Source organism: Gadus chalcogrammus, chromosome 12 (assembly GCF_026213295.1).
Source record: "Gadus chalcogrammus isolate NIFS_2021 chromosome 12, NIFS_Gcha_1.0, whole genome shotgun sequence".
NCBI lineage: Eukaryota > Metazoa > Chordata > Actinopteri > Gadiformes > Gadidae > Gadus > Gadus chalcogrammus.
The window spans coordinates 24,503,242-24,522,193 of record NC_079423.1 but is presented as its reverse complement, the minus strand read 5'-3'; the positions used below and the strand labels follow the sequence as shown (position 1 = coordinate 24,522,193).

The following is an 18,952-nucleotide window of genomic DNA, read 5'->3' as shown; positions in this document are numbered from 1 at the left end:
AGACTCATTTCAAAGAAGCTCATCTTTAATCTATTAATTGGTGTATAAGGTCTGGAAGATATTGTAACTAGCAACAGTCTGGCTCATTTTCCACCCAATTTGTATTATCTGGGTGCAATGGAGAATAAGGATTGCATGTTGACCAGAATATTACAAGACCCTTGATTGCAAATGTTAAAAAAGGGCACAAAACGACAACCATGGACATTCCAATTTCATGCCGTCACAATAACAGGAGGGGATTAGCCAGGTTTTTGTTTGGATATAACCCATTGAGTGTTTAGTGTGCAAACAACAGGTCATGTTGCATACATTAAACAGCCAGATAATTTGGCAGTGTGAGAGTACCCCTTGGTCGAGTATGTGCAAAGAGCAAACATTTGTGCTTTTCCAAAAGCATTCAGTGGAAATGGGCATCAACCAGGTGGCATTACATGAAACATTCTGAACCAAGTCCTGATTAGGAAAACGAATCATCTTGGGGCCCTACTGAAAACTCACTTAAGGATGTTGCATGTTTAAGTAGTGGCATTAATGAACAGAGCCATTGCTCTGTTGAGCCATGTTGAGGAACAAAAATAAACTTTTCACAATAATATACATTATGGTGCCCTTTTGCAATTCATTTTTGCCAAATGACTTCACTCCATTTGTGCAGTGTGCTTGTACAAGGACATAGCTTGCTATTCCCAAATACGAATGACCAGGAACTTTACAACTCGTATTCAGCTCCTATTTGAAATCACACAACCGCCTCACACTTTTTCAAAGCTTACATTTAAACCATCACACACACACAAAATCACTGTTACACATCAATGTTGAAAACGGTATGAGGTCAGATGCAATTAACAAATGTGAAAGGTGCAACCACTCAAAACAAACATCTAATGGTTGGAGAAAATTAAAAAAAAAATAAGCTTGGGAGTGTGAGAAAGACCTAAAGCAATTCAGGTTCTGTGTTACTGCAAAGTTTTGCAAAGAGAAAGTAACACATTTAGGCCAGAGACAATTATAATACACTATTGACATGCCAACACGACTGCCAGACCTTCACCCTAACCCAATTTTTTACTTGGTCATTAATTCACCTTCCCCATCCAACTCATCTGCCGTTATCAGATCATCCAGAGGCGAATATAAAACAGTCTTGCAAATGGCAAATTAAACTGTCAATGATAGTAGATACAAAGGTGACCCAAAACAGAACAAGGGCCCATTCATTGCAGGCATACAAGTAATAGACAAGAGGTTTGCCTTGAATCAAGATAGTATCCACATTAGAGTTTTTGTACATTTTCAGTGACTGTTTTAGCAGCTGGTTAACACATTAACCCTGACACTTCCGTTGAAGTGGGTTGATAACAGGCAGGAAAAACTACAGGACATAAGACACTTTTCAGACCCATGCACCACAGATGCCTAAAGAAAATGCTGGTCAAGTGGTTAAGCTCAAATCCAACTAAAGCTCTGTACCAAGTCAAGCCTTCAAACATGGATCAGTTTATGCGATGATTCCTAACCTTTTCACATGCTTGAAAAAAATGTGGTACTTTAAGAAAAGCAAGCTACAATAGATCTTTTTTCCCCTGCAATAAACACAAAAGTGTTCAGAGTATTACAATAGCCATCAAAGGAGGGAATCATTTTCAGAAGGGTATTTGATGCATGACTTGGCTACAAAACCCCTCCAAGTACAGGGCAACTACTGGCAGCAGTAGTTTTGGTTAGATAGCTGGCTTTTTGGGACTCGGAGGGCACTTATGCAGCTCACTGATTGTTGCCCTGGGCGAGCAATCACTCAGAAAGAAAATAGCAGGTTGAAAGACGCTGATGGAATGCATTATTTATTAATGGAAAACACTCGTTTCTTTTGAATCGGCCATCCAGACTTTATGGTGACATACTCAAGGTGGCGATATTAAGATTATTTCTTGACAAAGAAAGTCAGTTTTAGTCATCGTCGTGTGCTTCAGTAAAATCATCTGTAGGCCCCAATACAGCCACCAGGGAGAGTATAATATTCTAGAGAGGTTGTCCATTTTTGGTTATCTGAGAGATGGAAAACATAATCAAGAACTCCCGTTTCTGAACGGCATAAAATGCAATCCAACCATCCCAAGGAACATTAGCTTTAGTTTTGGGAACTTTATCAGCAGTGTGTTTCAATATAAGAATATTGCTTGATTGATTCTTTGGCTCAGGTTTGGTATACCCATTAGGTACTTTGTCCCACAGTCAGTAAAGACCAATACGCTGTACTTTAACCATGTGGTCATTTAAGTTGACAAAATACCAAAATTGAAACCCAAATGCTTGAATTCACAACATAAGCGCAAGCCCATACTCACTGCAAAATTCCCACTTTAAGCACAAGGCTAGCGAACACACCAGGAGAATGACAATCGAACGAGCAATGACTGAGGCCAATTCAGCCCTCCAACCATAAATATTAAATTACACCAACACATTCATACACAAGTGCTCAACTACAGCAAACAGACTCTGGCATTGACCGCAGCTCCAAGTCAGATCCTAGGTCATGTTTGATACACAAGCTTGCATATACCTGCATCATCCTCCAACGCCTCCATTGATTTTTTTATCAGAGATTGATAACATCTAATGTTATAAACTTCTACGGATAATTGTGTCGTCACAGAAGTACTGGACGGATGACGAGCCCTCCCTGCTGTGCAACGCCTCTCCAGTAGGTTGCACTAGGTTCTAGTGGGGGCTTTAAATATGGGGAAAGTCTAAACACAGGGAATCTCGGAGGACGTTAACTATGCTTCTTGCATCCATGGAATACAATTAAGAACAATTTAACATGAAGACACCACATGTTTCACACAATCATGGCGGAGTAGGTGACCTTTGGGGGAGCAGGCACTCAGTGGCTGCACTGGTAAAGGTAGCCCCTCTTGTAGGAGCTGCGCGGGTAGAAGGTGGCCACCACAAACTTGCAGTCAAAGGTGCGACCGGTGAGCATTCTCTGGGCTTCTTTGGACTCGGTGGAGTTTGTGTACTCCACAAAGACCTGACGAGGGATTAAGAGACAAGAGAAGGACAACGATGAACAACTGGGAGGGATGGGGTTATGTGGTCGATGGTTGTCTGACAGATTGAGCTACCTGTCCTTTTCCCGGGTTCTCCTTGGGGATCAGCACGGAGACCACCGAACCATACTTCTGGCACTCCTCCTTCATGTCCTCCAAGATATCTGCCAAACAAAACCCTTTAAAAAAAAAAACGCACTGGCGATTCTGAACAGGTGCTGGATAACACAATAACGCCTTGTACCCTTAATAGGGATGGCGCGACACGCTCAAGGCAACTTTACTGCAACAAAAAGTTATATGGAAGGATTCAAGATACTATCGCTAGCCAAATCCCCACATTAATTGGGATGATTGGTGTGACCCAATACCCCAAAACTACCAGTAACAATTAACACAGGCACTAGCATGAAGTGGACATATTTAGGCGTCAATTTAGGTCAATATTTACATGTTGTCCCACGTCAATTTATTTTTACTTTGTGCATTGAAGTTACGATTAAGACAGGGATCAATCCATATTTACTATGTAACCCACTACATCACTTTTCATCCAACAAAAGTCGGGTCAGGGTTTGGTTTTCCTCTGCGCCTACCCTCGTACTCGTCCTCATTGTGCAGTTGTGTGTCGTCGATGAGGTTGAGGAGGCGCAGGACGGGAGACGGCAGAAGAACCAGGTCTTCAACGTGAGGAGCTATCAAAAATAACAAGCATGAGCCCTGGCCACAAGGTGGGGACATGATGTGAATTGTCTTTTAGCAGCCAAACCTACCAAAGGGAATGCTGAAAAACGAATTCAGCAGGGCGGCTTCAGCAGTGACCCGGTCCTTTGGGTCTTTGCAAAGCATACTGCAAATTATACAAGGAGAAAAAGTTTAAATATTAAACAGTATTATCAAGAGCAGTGTAGACCCCAAGATAAACGCACAAAAGAGAACGACACTAAGTGTCGAAGACTCGAGTCCATTACTGGTTCATTTAATGGAACGTATTGGTGGAGTGAAAAGGATACCTTTTGATAAGGTCTCTGAGGTGATAGATGGGGATGGCAGGCCACGCCATTGTCTTGCTGGCAAAGATATGGTCTACAATGGCTGCATTGTTTTCCTGAGAGAAATGATAATCATTTAAGCATGCTTTGCAACCCTTTATTACCGTTACCAGCATTAAAAAAAGAAAACCTTTCATTTTTAAAAGGCAGGCATTACTAATAAGGTTTAAGGTAATATATGCAGTTTGAAATCCCATGGGGTTATAACACACCTCCCACTCTGGAGAGTGGATAGTCTCTTTGAGTTTCATCCCAGAGTACATCTCCAGGAGCACGATGCCCAGACTCCACATGTCCACGGCCGTGGAGCAGCCCGAGTCCCCCTCGGCCTCCAGCCCGGCCCGGGCCAGGCTGTTCTGGAGCTCTGCCTCCGGGGCGCGGTAGCCGTCCGTCTGGATGTACTTTACGTCCTAGGTGAGGAGGGAGACGCTTAAGAGGTTAGGTTGGACTGATTGGGAAACCACAAGCTGGTCCTGGGACTGGATGCAGAGCTTTAACTAGGAACCACTCACAGCTTTCCTCAAGCCCTTCATTAACCAATACAGTCTGAGCTTCTACTTTAACTGCATTGATGTAGTGGAATGATCACTTGCATATGCTTGGGGCAATGTTTAGAAGTGGTTTTAATGCAATGGAATGAAGTGGCCCAATCTTTGCCCACCCCCCCCCCCCCTTCTTAAGACGAGTTCCCCACACCTGGTGTCCGTCTTTAAAGCTCAGTCCAAAGTCGATGAGTTTGAAGCACTCGTCATCTGCGCTCCAAAGGATGTTGCGTGGCTTGAGGTCTGCATGCACGTAGCCCTCTCCGTGCAGGAAGGCAAGGGCATCCAGGACGTCCCGTGCACAGTGCTGCACCATCCACATGGAGTGGCCTTGTCTGGGCCTAACACTAATGGAGTTGCAATGTCGGGAATAAAGAGCAACGTCCTTGGCTTTTATACATTACAACCAAAATCAAGGCAATGAAAATGTATTGTTGTAAAATCCATTCTTTATCTCATCAAGCGCTAGACAATAGTTCAGTAATATTCCAACTGCAATAGAGAAATCTAGTGACGGAGCAAAGAATAAACAAGGGAAAATGGTTTCTGGGACCTCAAACTGAAGTTTTGTACCAAAGGCCATTTAAGAACCAGCAAGTCAACTACATCATTTGAATATTTTTTGTTTTACGTGTGAAATCCTGCATTAACCCTTTTAAAAGGTAACAGCAAGACGGTTACTTGGATTCATTACTAAAATCAAGAGCTTATTATTTGCTCAAATCAAAAATTATCTTCATCAACTGACTGGGATGCATTTAGACTCACAAGTAGTTTAATTACAGCAACCACTAAACAAAGTTCACACACAATGCATGCATACCTTCCACTGCCGCCTTCGGTGCTAGAGATAATGGCCTGGGTGCTGCCCCTCACCAACAGCTCAGAGACACTTACATCCAAGAGCTCTAGCAGAAGACAGTGTGTGGGCACCCCTACACAACTGTGATTGGTGAACACGCCATACAGAGTCACTGAGGATGGGAAAGGAGAACGAAACACCTCTTAGGAGAAAAAAAAAAGTATCTGGTGCAAACCAAATGTGCCCTTATTTTTAGGAATCATAATTTCCTTTGAACTCATGCCCCTGACATTTTTAAACGGCATGTATCGAACGTATGACCGAAACAACCAAAAGTTTCGTTAGTTACCAATGTTCTTGCGTCCCTGTATGTCTTCCAGCACGGACCTCTCCTTCTGATACCCGTAGTCTCCTCCCTGTCCGTCGGCCTGGAACTCCTTGACGGCCGCGGTGGTGGCTCTGCCGGAGCTCACCTGGTACACCGAGGCCGACACTCCCTGGCCCAGCCGCTGCTCCACGTTCCACAGCTCCCCGAAGATCTCGAATAGCACCGGCTTCATGCTCTGGTCCACACTCTGCTGCTGCTGCGACGCCATGGCACCTGGACTGCTGCCGGACCCTGACGGCGGAACTTTTCCGGCCGTGTCGGAGCTACACTGGGCCATTGGTGACAGCAAGACGCGCACTTGAAGAGCCAGCCAGCTAATTGACAGGTGAAAGCAGCTGTGGGAGCATTGTGCGCCGGTCCAATGAGCGGGTGAATGGTATACCGGTGCGTCAGCAGACACCAATTAGCACTCTGATGACTCCATAAGCTTTCAATAACCAGACACAGTGCAATCGTTACGCATGTGAATTTCCAAATACTGGCGCTGTCATGAAAAGCTTCTGAAAGTCGACTGATACACGACAGTGAAGCTAGCTCTTAGTGTGTTTTGGTGACGTTAGCTAACGCTACCACGCAGAGGCACCGAAAACAATTGGCAATCCTTAACCTGACAATGTGGATCGATATTGTACAGTAGGCTACACAAACTAGAAATCCTAGCGGTCCGTTTGTAGCTGTAGGAAAAGTTTCAGTTCTTCATTGAGTCGAGGCGCAGCCGGCTGAGCCAGCTAGTTGTTGTTTTCACACCATCACTTCCGGTGCTTCTTGAGTCATTCGACATTTCACTAAAGCTTTTAAGGCATACTGCCTCCTTCAGTTCCGGCGAATTTTTGTCATTAGCCTTTATATTATTTATGTTTCATGTTTTCGGTATAATGGATAATGTCAATAAAAAGGTGTGCGATATATTTTTTTATCAATTTAGACATATACTTTTCAGGATAGATTATACATCTTTGGGAAGTGGCTCCTTCCAAGTTAGCCCTGAACAAATCCAATAAATAATTATGGTATCTAAAAATAAATAAATGAGAAATTGTAGTCAAGGAAACCATACGACTGGTTTATTTGAGTTGTGTACCATGGAAAAAATGATTACCAACAATAAACAAATTATTAATCCTAAACCAAAACAGATGTAGGCCTACTTTAGCTAAAAAAAATGTTTCTCCTTGTCTCAAGAAGAAACATAACCTTTTTTTTTTTTTAATTTTCTAGTAATAATTCAAAGAGCCTTTGTGAAATGCTTGGAAACTCTGATCAGAGATGAACCTTTTCATTACCTAAGTTATGTCTACGAGGCACAGGGCATGAGCTGGCGTCTGGAGAGGGTCTCCACCAGGGGTGGACATACAAGACATTCCCCAGAGAAGCCTTGGGGTTGATGGGACTCTAAAACATGGGGGTTGGGGCACTGGAAAGGCCGGAGGAGTGCTCGTGATCATGAGTGCAGATGTATGTGGTTGTGCTGATCAGTGCTGGTCAGCGCCTCCCTGGTGGGTCTTGTCGTCATGACCTGCTCCTCCACTCATCGTGTGACATCATAGATCTCAGACGTCACCTCCGATGGTGGCCTGTTTGTTAGCACCATCGCTTCTCTCTTGAGAAATAGTTGTGGGAGCATGGAGTGTTATTGTATGATGTGAGTGATGTCCAACCGATGCCTTTGTGCTTGGGGGAGGAGAGGCGTTGAAACAGAAGAAGTAGCGTTAAAGCCCAAAGCTGAAAATTGTAGTTTTACCTGTATGTTCATGAGTCAGGACATTCTTCAATAATATTCAACATTGATAATCAAGTGTTTCAGTTATGTCTGTTTACTTTTAGCTTCCACTAGATGTCCTCGTTGTGCCATGTGTCTATAATGTTTCTCACCTGTTAAGAGCCTGTTTTAGATCTCCCACTCCCTTTGTTCCATGCTCAGTGTATGATTTATGTTGTCTTGCATTATTCCCGAAGCATTGTTATGTTCACTTTATGAGGTTTTCTAACATTAATATGAGTTCCCCTAGCCTGCCTATGTTCCCCCAGGAGCTAGGAATGGCTTTAGGTGTAAACCAACTAACCAAGCACTAGATATCCTGCTCTGCCCCTTATGTCTTCATAGGGGGACATGTTACCTCCCCTTTCTCTGCCTTGCCCGCCCAGAGAATTTGGCCCGCCAATGAGACATTGAGCTACGGCCGTGCGAGCGCCACGTTTGTGTGTGCGTGTGTGTGCGTGTGCGTGTGCGTGTGCGTGTGTGTGTGTGAATGCACACACTGTAACGCAAGTGTTGTACACTTCTTGTCATTTAGATTGTGTTATGGTGCATAGCACGTCGGGTTCTCGGACGTCTCTGGTATTTCCTGAAACGAGAATCATAATGGGGGTTATCTCAGCCATGGTTGTCAAGGAGTTCCAGGCCGACGGACAGGGAGGAGACTAGGTATCAGAAGGAGAGGTCCGTGCTGGAAGACATACAGGGACGCAAAAACATTGGTAACTAACAAAACTTTTGGCAGCAGGAGGTGGGGCACCGGCAGGAGGCAATCCTAGTCAACAATCGCGGGCAACAATCGCCGGCGACAATTATCAAACCTTTCTCCTCCATGTCGCGGTCCAGTCTATTTCAGATTGATGTGGAAGTGGAAGAACCATTGACGTCGGAGAACCCGACGCAGTTGTTTGAGATTCATTCATCTGGAGGCGCACACAGCTTTTGGCCGTGATAATATATATTATATGACATAGATATCTCTGTATACGTGTGTGCACCTCGCCATTGCGATACATCCACTGTAAACATGAGCGCATGGTACCGTGGTACCATACTGCTCAGGGCCACACCCCCACCCTCCACCTGGACCCGCCTCTAAAAAACGGCACTGTTGTGGAAAGTTCATTGTGGGACTGGCTCGTAGTGGCTGGAATTCTGCAACGAAACAAGGCTGAATTTCTTGGAACGTCTTCAAGTAATGTATTAGGGGCCAACTAATAGCTATATGAAAGCATTCATAAAATAGCACCTTTAAATTATTTTATTTGCTCGATAACCCTTCTTATATCATATCAATTCCTAAAAAAATCTCTGGTGATTTTACTGCACTTGGTTACACACTCTGCATTTACCGACTGTGTGTGTGTGTGTGTGTGTGTGTGTGTGTGTGTGTGTGTGTGTGTGTGTGTGTGTGTGTGTGTGTGTGTGTGTGTGTGTGTGTGTGTGTGTTCTATGATTCAATCAACAGAGGGAATGGCCTGCCATGGACACATATTTTACCTTTGAACTGTCTTTAGTGATGGTCTGCAGGCTTAGGTAATTTCTAAGCCTGAACCTCTGGGAGGTTCAGGCTTCTGCGTTGAACCTCTGGGAGAAGAGCTTGGTGGTATCCAAGACGATGCGATCATCAAGTCCGTCGTGGTTTGGGGCAGTCGGGACACTTATCTAGCATGACCGGGATAGGCACAAGAAAGGTCAGGGAACATAACGGTCACTGTATTCATTCCATTTTATAAAAATCAAACTATGATGTGAATCAAAGATGGATGCTTCATTATCATGATATATCTTAAGAATAATTAAGAAACAATACATCTTTATCTGTAGCCTGCATTCTGCCATCTTCAAATAGTGCAATTCTGTATTCCTCCATCTTATATTTCCTGTTTCTTTAGGAAAAAATACTGAAATATCTGACCTTCCTTTCTCCTACTTCAAAACAGCAGAGAAAGAGGGTCAGCCTCAGCTTCAACAGGGTGTATGATGTCAAGCCGTCGACTGACCAGGTGAGGGTCAGTCGACGGCTTGACATCATGCAGCCTGTTGAAGCTGAGGATGTACCCTTGTTTCCTGTCCCGGTGGACCCACTCCAGGTCCTCTTCTGCTATACTGACCCCCTCTGGGGGTCAGTATATGCTCCTCTGTACCACGGCCTGCCTAAGAACCAGCAGGTATGCCATTAATGCCCACTGCAAACAAACACACACTGGAAAAAGTCTTTCATTGAACCAATTAAAAAAATGTAGGGTAATGGTTCACATCTATATTACATAACTTGAGCCAATGACAAATATATGGCTTGCCTCAAACAATATTTCCTATGTTCATAAAAACAAACGAGCACCGCGCAGGCACCCGGTGCTCGTTGTGAAGAGGTAAGAGGTAATAGCGATAGTGCTTTCACCTCAAAAAGTCGCCAAAAGTCACCAATAGCAGCTGAAAAATAAGCTAGATTTGTCGCTTGTCGCTGTTTTGAAAAAAGTCGCCAAAGGGGTCTGAAAAGTAGCTAAATATAGCGACAAAATCGCTAAGTTGGCAACACTGCGGTTTGGTCCAGTAGTCGTAAGCGTCTTTGTATTTAATGCGCATGCGCAGGCTTGTACGTAACCTTGGAATTGTACATTTGTCTGAACAAATATTTCTAAATTGAGCTCCTTATCAAATATAACAGTGTTTTAGGAAGAAAACAAAAAAAAAAAAATATTTGGATTGAATGACAAAATTATTAATCAGTTGAATACACAACCTTAAAATTTTACATTTGTCAAAATGGATATTTCTTAATTGAGCTCCTAATTAAAAATATCTATTTCACAGTATTTTGAAATAAAAAAAAGTTATTTTAAAAATAAAACAAAAAATGTTCATTTGAATTGAATTACAAAATAATAATCAGATGAAGTACGGCTTAAAACCCTTTTTCCAGTGCACATTGGGACCACAAACAAAATTCCCAACATGGAAGGGCGAGTCATATTTAGCAAGTTCTTCTGAAATAACCAGTAGCAACCTGGGCTGGCAGAGGGACAAGATTTTTGGTAGAACAAGGTTAAAATTTAGAGAAGAAAAATTGCTTCTGCTGGACTTAACCCCCCTTTAGCAAACAACTGCTGCCAGGCTCTGCACCAATGGCTGCATGAGGAAAAAATCAATAGCTATGGAGTGCACTAAGGGAACACTAACATTGATTTAGAACAAACCGCAACAAACAGTGATATCAATGCCAGAAAAAACATTCAGACTTTCACAAAATGACCTCACCACAGAGAGGGCTAATTCAGCCATCACTTTACTAGCCTTTACCATTGCATTTATCATGTTGGAATAAAACTGGTTATACAATACCAAGGCGTTGAATGTCGAGACTGGCTTGTACTATGTAACTGTTTGTAATCCAGGGAAGCAGAAAATGCCCTCGTTCTTTACTCAACCATCTTTTTCTACATATTATGTGGTCAAGCCTTCAGTTTGTATGTATAGTGTATAAAGGTATACCCTACCTATGACTTGCTTGTTCTATTATTCCACTTCTCTTCAGGTATTCCCGATACAGTATAGGTATATACTTTTCCTCCTAGCATATGGGAGACACCTACAGTGTTTGGTTACTTAATTAAAGTCACAATAATGGTTATTATTTCTTATTAAGTATTGGTCAAATGTGATTTATTTCTAAACATTTATATTCATACAACTATCCTTTAAACAAAATACATAGGCCTGAAGAAAGAAATGTTTAAAGAATTATCTTGACAAATCAAAAGTTATATTATTGTACTTTATAGAGGAAAAGCAGCACAATTGTTTTTCCGAAAAATATAATGAACTGATTGAAATAGATAAGCAAACTGATTGATCATTGATGATACCATTGTGTTTTTGTTTACGACCAAGAATATTGACTTTGCCAGCAGCTGAACTCAGAATAAATCATCATGGAATGTATCAATCATCAATCTAACATAAAAGTGAAATAATTTAACCAAATGCATTCAATGCCAGACTTTATGCTAATGCCAGTGTTTATCTTTGTGAGGAGATAGAACATTTTAATTCAACTACAGGGACAACAGCAAGTGTGAGGGGAGAGCAAGTCTGTGAACAACAGTACATTATTCATTATTTTCAATCACAGATACACAATGGCTTATGTATGAACTCGTGTTTGTGAGTATATCTGTGTATGTGTGTGTCGTGTGTGTGTGTGCGCGCAAATGTGTATGTTTTTCCGATTAGTTCATGAGTTCATTATGCAGCAGGCTTGAACAGGGGATCATCGGCGAAGGCCTTGTCTACTAGCGGGTTACCGGCCCCTTCGGTGAGAGGGCCGGGGCAGGCTGTCGCTTGGGAGCCGGGGAAAGGCAGGATGGCAGGCTCAGTCTGGCCCATGATGTCAGGGTCAGCGATGTCGGGCTTCGTGGTTGCCATCTCGGGGGGGAAAGTGGTGGTGGTGGTGGTATCGCCCATGGCGGGCAACAAAAGCACCACGCCGTCTGGGTGGTGGGGATGCTTGGCGGGGGTGCCGGCATCTCCGTGGTGGTGGTGGTGGTGGTGTTCATGCTCATGCAGGTGGGCGTGTTTGTGGTCGTGGTCCAGGGCCAGGTCGTGGTCGTGGTCGTGGCTGTGCACGTCGTCGTCGTGAGCGTACTGGTGATGCTGTTTGGGGCTGTCGCCTGTGTGATTGTGCGCTTTGGCGTGGTGGGAGTGCACGTGGTCGGCGTCGTGGGCTTGGCCAGGTGTGTGGTCGTGGGCGTGGGAGTGGGTGTTGGTGTGGGGGTTGGGGTGCATATGCGGGCTCCCTTGGCCAGCGTGTGCTGGGTCTCCCTTGGTGTGGTCGTGGGCATGGTCATGTGAGTGGGCGTGGTCATGGGGTATTGAGGCTGTGTCGGTGTGGCTGTGGTCCGTCTCTCCTCCCAGCTTATGGAGCGTCTTCTGCTTCTCAGCAGACTGCAGGAAAACAAACCCATTGAATTTGATTAATATGGGTGCTAACTACTATATCAGAGAAGTGCAATTATCTAAGTCAAACTTCTATCTGGGAATTGTTGAGGAGCTTGGATCCCACTTTAATATGTAGTATCTATTTTTTGAACAACCATTTCAAAATAATAGATACATAATATTATTATAATATTTATAATATGAATAATATTAATAAATTACTAATCGCTAATTGCATTTACGAATGTTATAGCTATCCTGCACTCTGCCTGTTTTTGTTTTGTTTAATTTTTTTTCTTTTTTATGTCCTATAACATATGACTCATATATGTTAATATATGATGTTAATCACAAACGCTTGTGCCTACTTTACAATAACATTCCGATGTTGACAGTCTCTGTGTGATATTGGTAGCTCTAGAAAAGTGATCCCAAATCTTTATTTCGGAGATGTTTGGGAACGCTTACCTCAGACTCATAGAGTGTACAAGCAACGTCCAAGAACTCTTCGCCATGGCTGATTGCGTGGGAACCTTTGCAGAATCCCTTGTGCTGAAGAGAAGAGAAAATAATGTCAAATTGCTTTTGAACCTCACTGGAGATTACCACAAGGAACAATATTTTAAGGGAAAAATAATTGGGGGAGAATGAACTAATACAGAAATAGATGATAATTTATTGATGTTTGGTGGTGTGAACCATAGATGATATGCTATCCACGGTCCAAATTATTAAACTTTTTGTTTTATTCAACTTACTGCAAACTCGCAATCCATCAGGGGACAATTTTGAGAGCTGACATCGCCGGGGGCACAGGTGGATTCCTGGATGGTGTATTCAACTCTGTAGGCCTCCATAATACCTCCCTTTAGCACACACACACACACACACACACACACACACACACACACACACACACACACACACACACACACACACACACACACACACACACACACACACACACACACACACACACACACACACACACACACACAATAAGAGACTGCATGTGACTGCATATGGTACTGCATGTTGTATTATCCACCTTGGTGAGCTGATATTTGATCATCTTCATAGACAAAATTGACCAAGTGAAATTAGTTATTAATGTATAGGTCAATGTAAGACATTGTATGGATTACAACAGTAGCCCTGCGTCTGCTGCTACTGACCTGTGACACAGCACGGCTGATCTTGCCTGGAAGGAAGCGATGTGAGAGGCCACTCTCCTTGTTGAATTTGTCCAGGGAGAGGGTCATAGCCTTCAGGATGTTAGTGTTATCAAAGGCACTGTGAGTCGGGCAGTCGGGGCAAATCACCAAAAGCCCTAAAGCTGGAACTGAAGAGAAGGAGTGATAGGCTGTGATGATCTGTTGCTATCCATTCATCAATGCTAGAACAAAGCATGTTGATATTGCAAAGGCATATTAAATACAAAACTAACAGAAATAACAATATAAGGAAAGGAACATGGGCAATGGTCTAATAAATTTAAAAACATACAAATCCCTGACTTTAAGCTATTTCTCTGTCTATATATATTAACTATACCCATAGGCTTGTGTTCATACTAACCTGGCCTGATCAAGCACTTGTATGTGTAAAGGCGCACCACCCTTTGTGGCCTGTTGATGTAGATGACAGCTTTGCACTGTCCATACACCTGCAGAAAATAAGTATTATTATGCATTCACAAAGTAGTTCCCAGGGCAAAGCAATTGCTATCAAACAAACAGAAGGCTGTAAAATGGTCTTGTATGAACAAGTTTGAGGAAGTCAGGCACACATTTCTTGGGAAACTGTGGTTAATGTTTGATTTCAACATAAGGTGTATAGTGTATGTGTGTTGGCTTACCGGGGTTTCCTCCATGGGTCGCCGTGAACAATTCTTCCAGTTTGCCTTGGTGAGAACATGGCAGTCTGTCTCCACAACGTCCATGGTAAGGTAGAACACAACTCCTGTCTCTGCCTGTAAAACACACACACACACACACACACACACACACACACACACACACACACACACACACACACACACACACACACACACACACACACACACACACACACACACACACACACACATACATTGGAGTACGATGATATAACATTATAATGATAATATCTTTGATGAACATAAAAAATAACAGCAATTGCAGTAGTGAAAGCTACAACCATTATAAAAAAGTGCAGGGTAAACAGGGCAAGGGGTGGTTTACTGGGACACCTTCGCAACGCGCCTGCGCCTAGGCCCATCGGAAAGTGTTCTCATCAGAAACTATTTGTACCACAAACAAAGAATCCCCCACGCACGCAGGCTAGCGCTGACTCACGTGTGCCATCTGGTTGACGTTGGCGAGGCGGTGCAGGGCCAGGACGTAGCCCTCCTGGCGGTCCATGTTGATCTTGCCGAGGGCCAACCCGGCGGCGCTGACTGCGAAAGGGTCGACGCATGATGCCGTCATCATGGCCCCTTCCTGCTCTACGGGAGCGGCCAGGGCCATGCACGCCACGCACGCTAGCGACAGCAGACTGAAGAACTTCATGGTGATAATCTCTCAACGCCCGACAGGAATACCGTGTGTTTTATAGCACTGCACGACCCTGCCTTGATAGCAGGAACCCTCCCCTGGGAGAGATGGTCCGGCCCCTCACTGTTACCACTCCAACCCCCTCCCCCCCTCCCCCAGCGTGGATATATCACCCCCCCCTTGCTTATTTCACTCAAGGCCTAGGTGGCCTCAATACCCCTAACTGTAACACACACACACACACACACACACACACACACACACACACACACACACACACACACACACACACACACACACACACACACACACACACACACGCACGCACGCACACACAAACACAAACACACAGTTGCACTTTCGGGGGTTATCGACCCATAGGCCAGATTCCGAGTGAAGCCTGGGGGAGATAGTCCTGATCTACTGTGTTCCATGCAAGCAACCCCCACACCAAACCAGATTGAGGTGAATAAACATGCCCTATGGACTGTACTACAAATACACACTGACATCCACACACACACACACACACACACACACATACTGTTACATTTTGAAGATGGGAAGAGGGTGCTCACATGTACCTTAAAGAGGACTATGACAAATCTATACGCAATCAAAGTGTATTGAAAATGAATGCTGGGGTTTTCAAACCTGGTGTTCCTTATCTGCAGCCCCACCCTTTAGGCCATCCTGATGGGTGATCACAGGCTGGACGGGGGACGCTTCTTGAGAGCGTTTCAGGAGGAATACAGCTGCTGACGCCCGCCGTTCTTCCCTCTTATCACCTGAGTAGCATTATTTTGTGATTCACTGTGATTCACTGTTGGCTCGGAGGGGGGGTAAGCACGCAATCTGCATACTCTGAAGGCAGTAATCCCCCCCCCCCCCCCCCCCCCCACATGCAAACACACCCACACACACATGCATGCACACGCACACGCACACGCACACACACACACACACACACACACACGCACACACACACACACACACACACACACACACACACACACACACACACACACACACACACACACACACACACACACAAACCCTGCATACTTATTCACAAACTAATTAAGCATCTAATATGAAGGCTTTCAGTACAGGCTTTTCATTATTTTTGTTATTCAATTATTTAATATTTCTATTTTTTTATAAACTATTTAAATTGTATTTAAAAATGTATTAATCAAAGCTATTTTTTGTTCTGTTAAACACTCTACCAGCTTATGTTATTGTCTTTGAACAATTAAATTAAATAATTGTATGCGTTAATAAAAATACCTATTATTAACATGCTGCAATACTTGTTTATCCCTCCTGTTATGTCTGCTTGTCATGAACAACAAAAAAATGTCAGGGGTAATTTGACCCAGGGCTTGTTTGAATATCCAACAATCCTACCTCATTAGCCTACTTATCCCATTGCTAAGAATCAAATCGATATGTAGTGCAATAATGTTATTAAACCCTCACAGATCATTGTTCGATAAGGATAGCACTTGTTTTTCAAAAGAAAAAACATGTTCAAACTTTTTTATATTTACTTTATAAGCTCTGATATAAAATGCATTTGTTTCACACAACCATAGGTTATTTTAAATGTGTGTTCAGCTTTTAATTCAATTTTTTTTTCATTTTTCATTGGATGATGTTGATAAATCGAGATAAGACTCGTCCTCTGTTCAAAGTAAATTTGACCTGTTCACTCTAAAAGCTAGTAGCATCATTACATTCCTCAACCCTGTTTATAAACGTTTGATAACAATCAAACATTCAACAAAACACACCCACAGAAATACAGACCGGTCCTCTCTTTCTTAATAGAAAATGATTAACCCTAAAGTCAATGCCCATTGAACAGTCCCTGGAATTAATTTACTTGGCAACCTTTCAGAAGTACAAGAAAATCTATAATGTTTGGTTTTGGTGCAACCACGTGAAGCGATAGTTATACAATAAGAGATTGCAAGCACGCACATACAGTCACTAACTCATGCATGCACACAGCCACAAACACACACACACACACACACACACACACACACACACACACACACACACACACACACACACACACACACACACACACACACACACACACACACACACACACACACACACGCATGGAAAACAAACCTTGCAACATGTCACTCCATGCAGAGAAGTGTGTAAATCTTCATGATGAATTGTAATCACCATACAGGCTAATTGTTGACAAAAGCTGAGCCCTATCAGTGGTCATAGGTCAAAGGTCATAAGAATTTGGTCTCTTACTAATTCACTCATGGCTGCTATACTATGTTAAAACTGCCGCATTTAATTAAACAGGTCTGATTATGGAAGTTAAGTTAGTAATGGTTGTTTCAATGTGTTTTCCCCTCTACACTAAAGGCCTACGTTTTTCAATGCCTTGACTTTCATTCAATATTGTATATATATATTATATATTTTATGTATTTATGAAATATTATATATTTCATTCAATATATATATATATATATAAAATAGAAAAAAAATAATTTAGAGCTCAACCCAGCCTCTCTGATCAATGTGTTCTGTGGAGAAACAGGGTGAGATGAGCAATCACATTGGCTGCAACATTAGACAGGTAAGGAGGAAGGGTTATCGCCAGAACTGATGGAGTTAAAATGAGTGGATGAAACAAGATAGAATATCACAATAGAATAATTACTTTTATTTTCATACATTTTTGAGAGAGTAGAGTGGATACAACTCTTCCCTTCATTTCTACAAATCCGACCCAAATTAGTTTACGCAATTACACCTAAATGTCACTAGAAGACACTGTTGCCTAATATTTACAGCATCTAGTTAAACCCAGGGCCATAGATAGAGAGAAGAGTTGCGACACTCTCTGATCTCGCCGGCAGGGTGGTCACGTGGTTCATGTAAGCCTGTATAGTTCCAGAACACACCGCGCTGCCATGTTCTTCTATGGGACTGACCAACCCGGTATCACGCGATTTCGTGCTCATGCGCCAAACGTTAATCTATTGAATCGTGTCCCAGAGCACGAAAGTGCGACTTTTTTCGTGCTACACAGAACGAAATGTAAACCAATGCATTCTGAATGGGAGTGTTCTCAGACAATTAACGTGCTCCACAAAACAAAATGAGAGAGAGAGAGAGAGAGAGAGAGAGAGAGAGAGAGAGAGAGAGAGAGAGAGGGACAGGGAGAGAGAGCGAGAGAGAGAGAGAGAGAGAGAGAGAGGGACAGGGAGAGAGAGCGAGAGAGAGAGAGAGAGGCTTCAGAATGGTTTGCAGATTTTTTAAGCAGACCTCCTCAAAAACTGAAACGAACGTGCTACACAGAACACGCATTTCTCAGACAATTAACGTGCTCCACAAAACGATACGAGAGAGAGAGAAGAGAGAGAGGGAGGGACAGAGAGAGAGAGCGAGAGAGAGAAGCTTCAGAAAGGGTGTGCGCAGATAGTACAGTGCACCCTAGTTATGTTTATGAATGTCGAAGATGCCCGAGAATCTCCGGAAATATCAGCATGGGAAATCGGCGCATCAGACCCATGAGCCTATAAAGAAAGACGTCATCTCAAGCAGGAGAGAACGTTTGCAGTGCTGGTTTGTGTCACGTACGTACGTAGGTACAGGGCTCTCAAGTCTCACGCATTTGGCGTGAGACACACGCAATTCAACCCATGCACACGCTCGAACCCGGTCTCACGAAAATACGTGACACTGTCACGTTAATCAATCTATTGAAACGTGATCAGGGACACGTATTTTCTACATTTTGTATTTCAATTTAAAGTATTTTAATTTGTCGTGTAACTAAGTACGACTTCCAAACTAAGGTTCTGTCCGGGAGCGTTATCCCTAATGTCCCTTAA

The 18,952-nt window shown here is 43.2% G+C and overlaps 2 protein-coding genes across 3 annotated transcripts; both read right to left on the bottom strand.

The window, feature by feature from the left end:
• Positions 1–349: 349 nt before the first annotated feature.
• Positions 350–6,652, bottom strand: uhmk1 (U2AF homology motif (UHM) kinase 1). 2 transcript variants are annotated; one of them, XM_056603651.1, is made up of 9 exons: positions 5,805–6,652; positions 5,477–5,627; positions 4,808–5,000; positions 4,324–4,521; positions 4,073–4,167; positions 3,833–3,909; positions 3,656–3,754; positions 3,135–3,223; positions 350–3,040 (listed from the first exon to the last, which is right to left on the bottom strand). In XM_056603651.1, the coding sequence occupies exons 1-9, from the start codon at positions 6,118–6,120 to the stop codon at positions 2,894–2,896; spliced, it is 1,365 nt and encodes a 454-aa protein (XP_056459626.1). In that variant the 5' UTR covers positions 6,121–6,652; the 3' UTR covers positions 350–2,893. The 2 variants fall into 2 exon arrangements, with proteins under 2 accessions (XP_056459626.1, XP_056459625.1); XM_056603650.1 differs by having other exon boundaries at positions 3,135–3,238; positions 5,805–6,603.
• Positions 6,653–10,462: 3,810 nt separating this feature from the next.
• fetub (fetuin B) lies at positions 10,463–15,130 on the bottom strand. The gene is made up of 7 exons (XM_056603649.1): positions 14,877–15,130; positions 14,399–14,512; positions 14,119–14,206; positions 13,716–13,882; positions 13,299–13,406; positions 13,009–13,092; positions 10,463–12,546 (listed from the first exon to the last, which is right to left on the bottom strand). The coding sequence occupies exons 1-7, from the start codon at positions 15,087–15,089 to the stop codon at positions 11,848–11,850; spliced, it is 1,473 nt and encodes a 490-aa protein (XP_056459624.1). The 5' UTR covers positions 15,090–15,130; the 3' UTR covers positions 10,463–11,847.
• Positions 15,131–18,952: the final 3,822 nt, after the last annotated feature.

Excerpts from the sequence above, each read along its gene's own strand:
- uhmk1 (XM_056603650.1), bottom strand. The coding sequence starts at position 6,120 with ATGGCCCAGTGTAGCTCCGACACGGCCGGAAAAGTTCCGCCGTCAGGG. Across the intron at positions 5,628-5,804 it reads ACAGGGACGCAAGAACATTG|TGACTCTGTATGGCGTGTTC; the intron begins GTAACTAACGAA and ends TCCCATCCTCAG. Across the intron at positions 4,522-4,807 it reads GCTTTAAAGACGGACACCAG|GACGTAAAGTACATCCAGAC; the intron begins GTGTGGGGAACT and ends CTCCTCACCTAG.
- fetub (XM_056603649.1), bottom strand. The coding sequence starts at position 15,089 with ATGAAGTTCTTCAGTCTGCTGTCGCTAGCGTGCGTGGCGTGCATGGCC. Across the intron at positions 14,207-14,398 it reads GACCCATGGAGGAAACCCCG|GTGTATGGACAGTGCAAAGC; the intron begins GTAAGCCAACAC and ends TATTTTCTGCAG. Across the intron at positions 13,093-13,298 it reads TGATGGATTGCGAGTTTGCA|CACAAGGGATTCTGCAAAGG; the intron begins GTAAGTTGAATA and ends TCTTCTCTTCAG.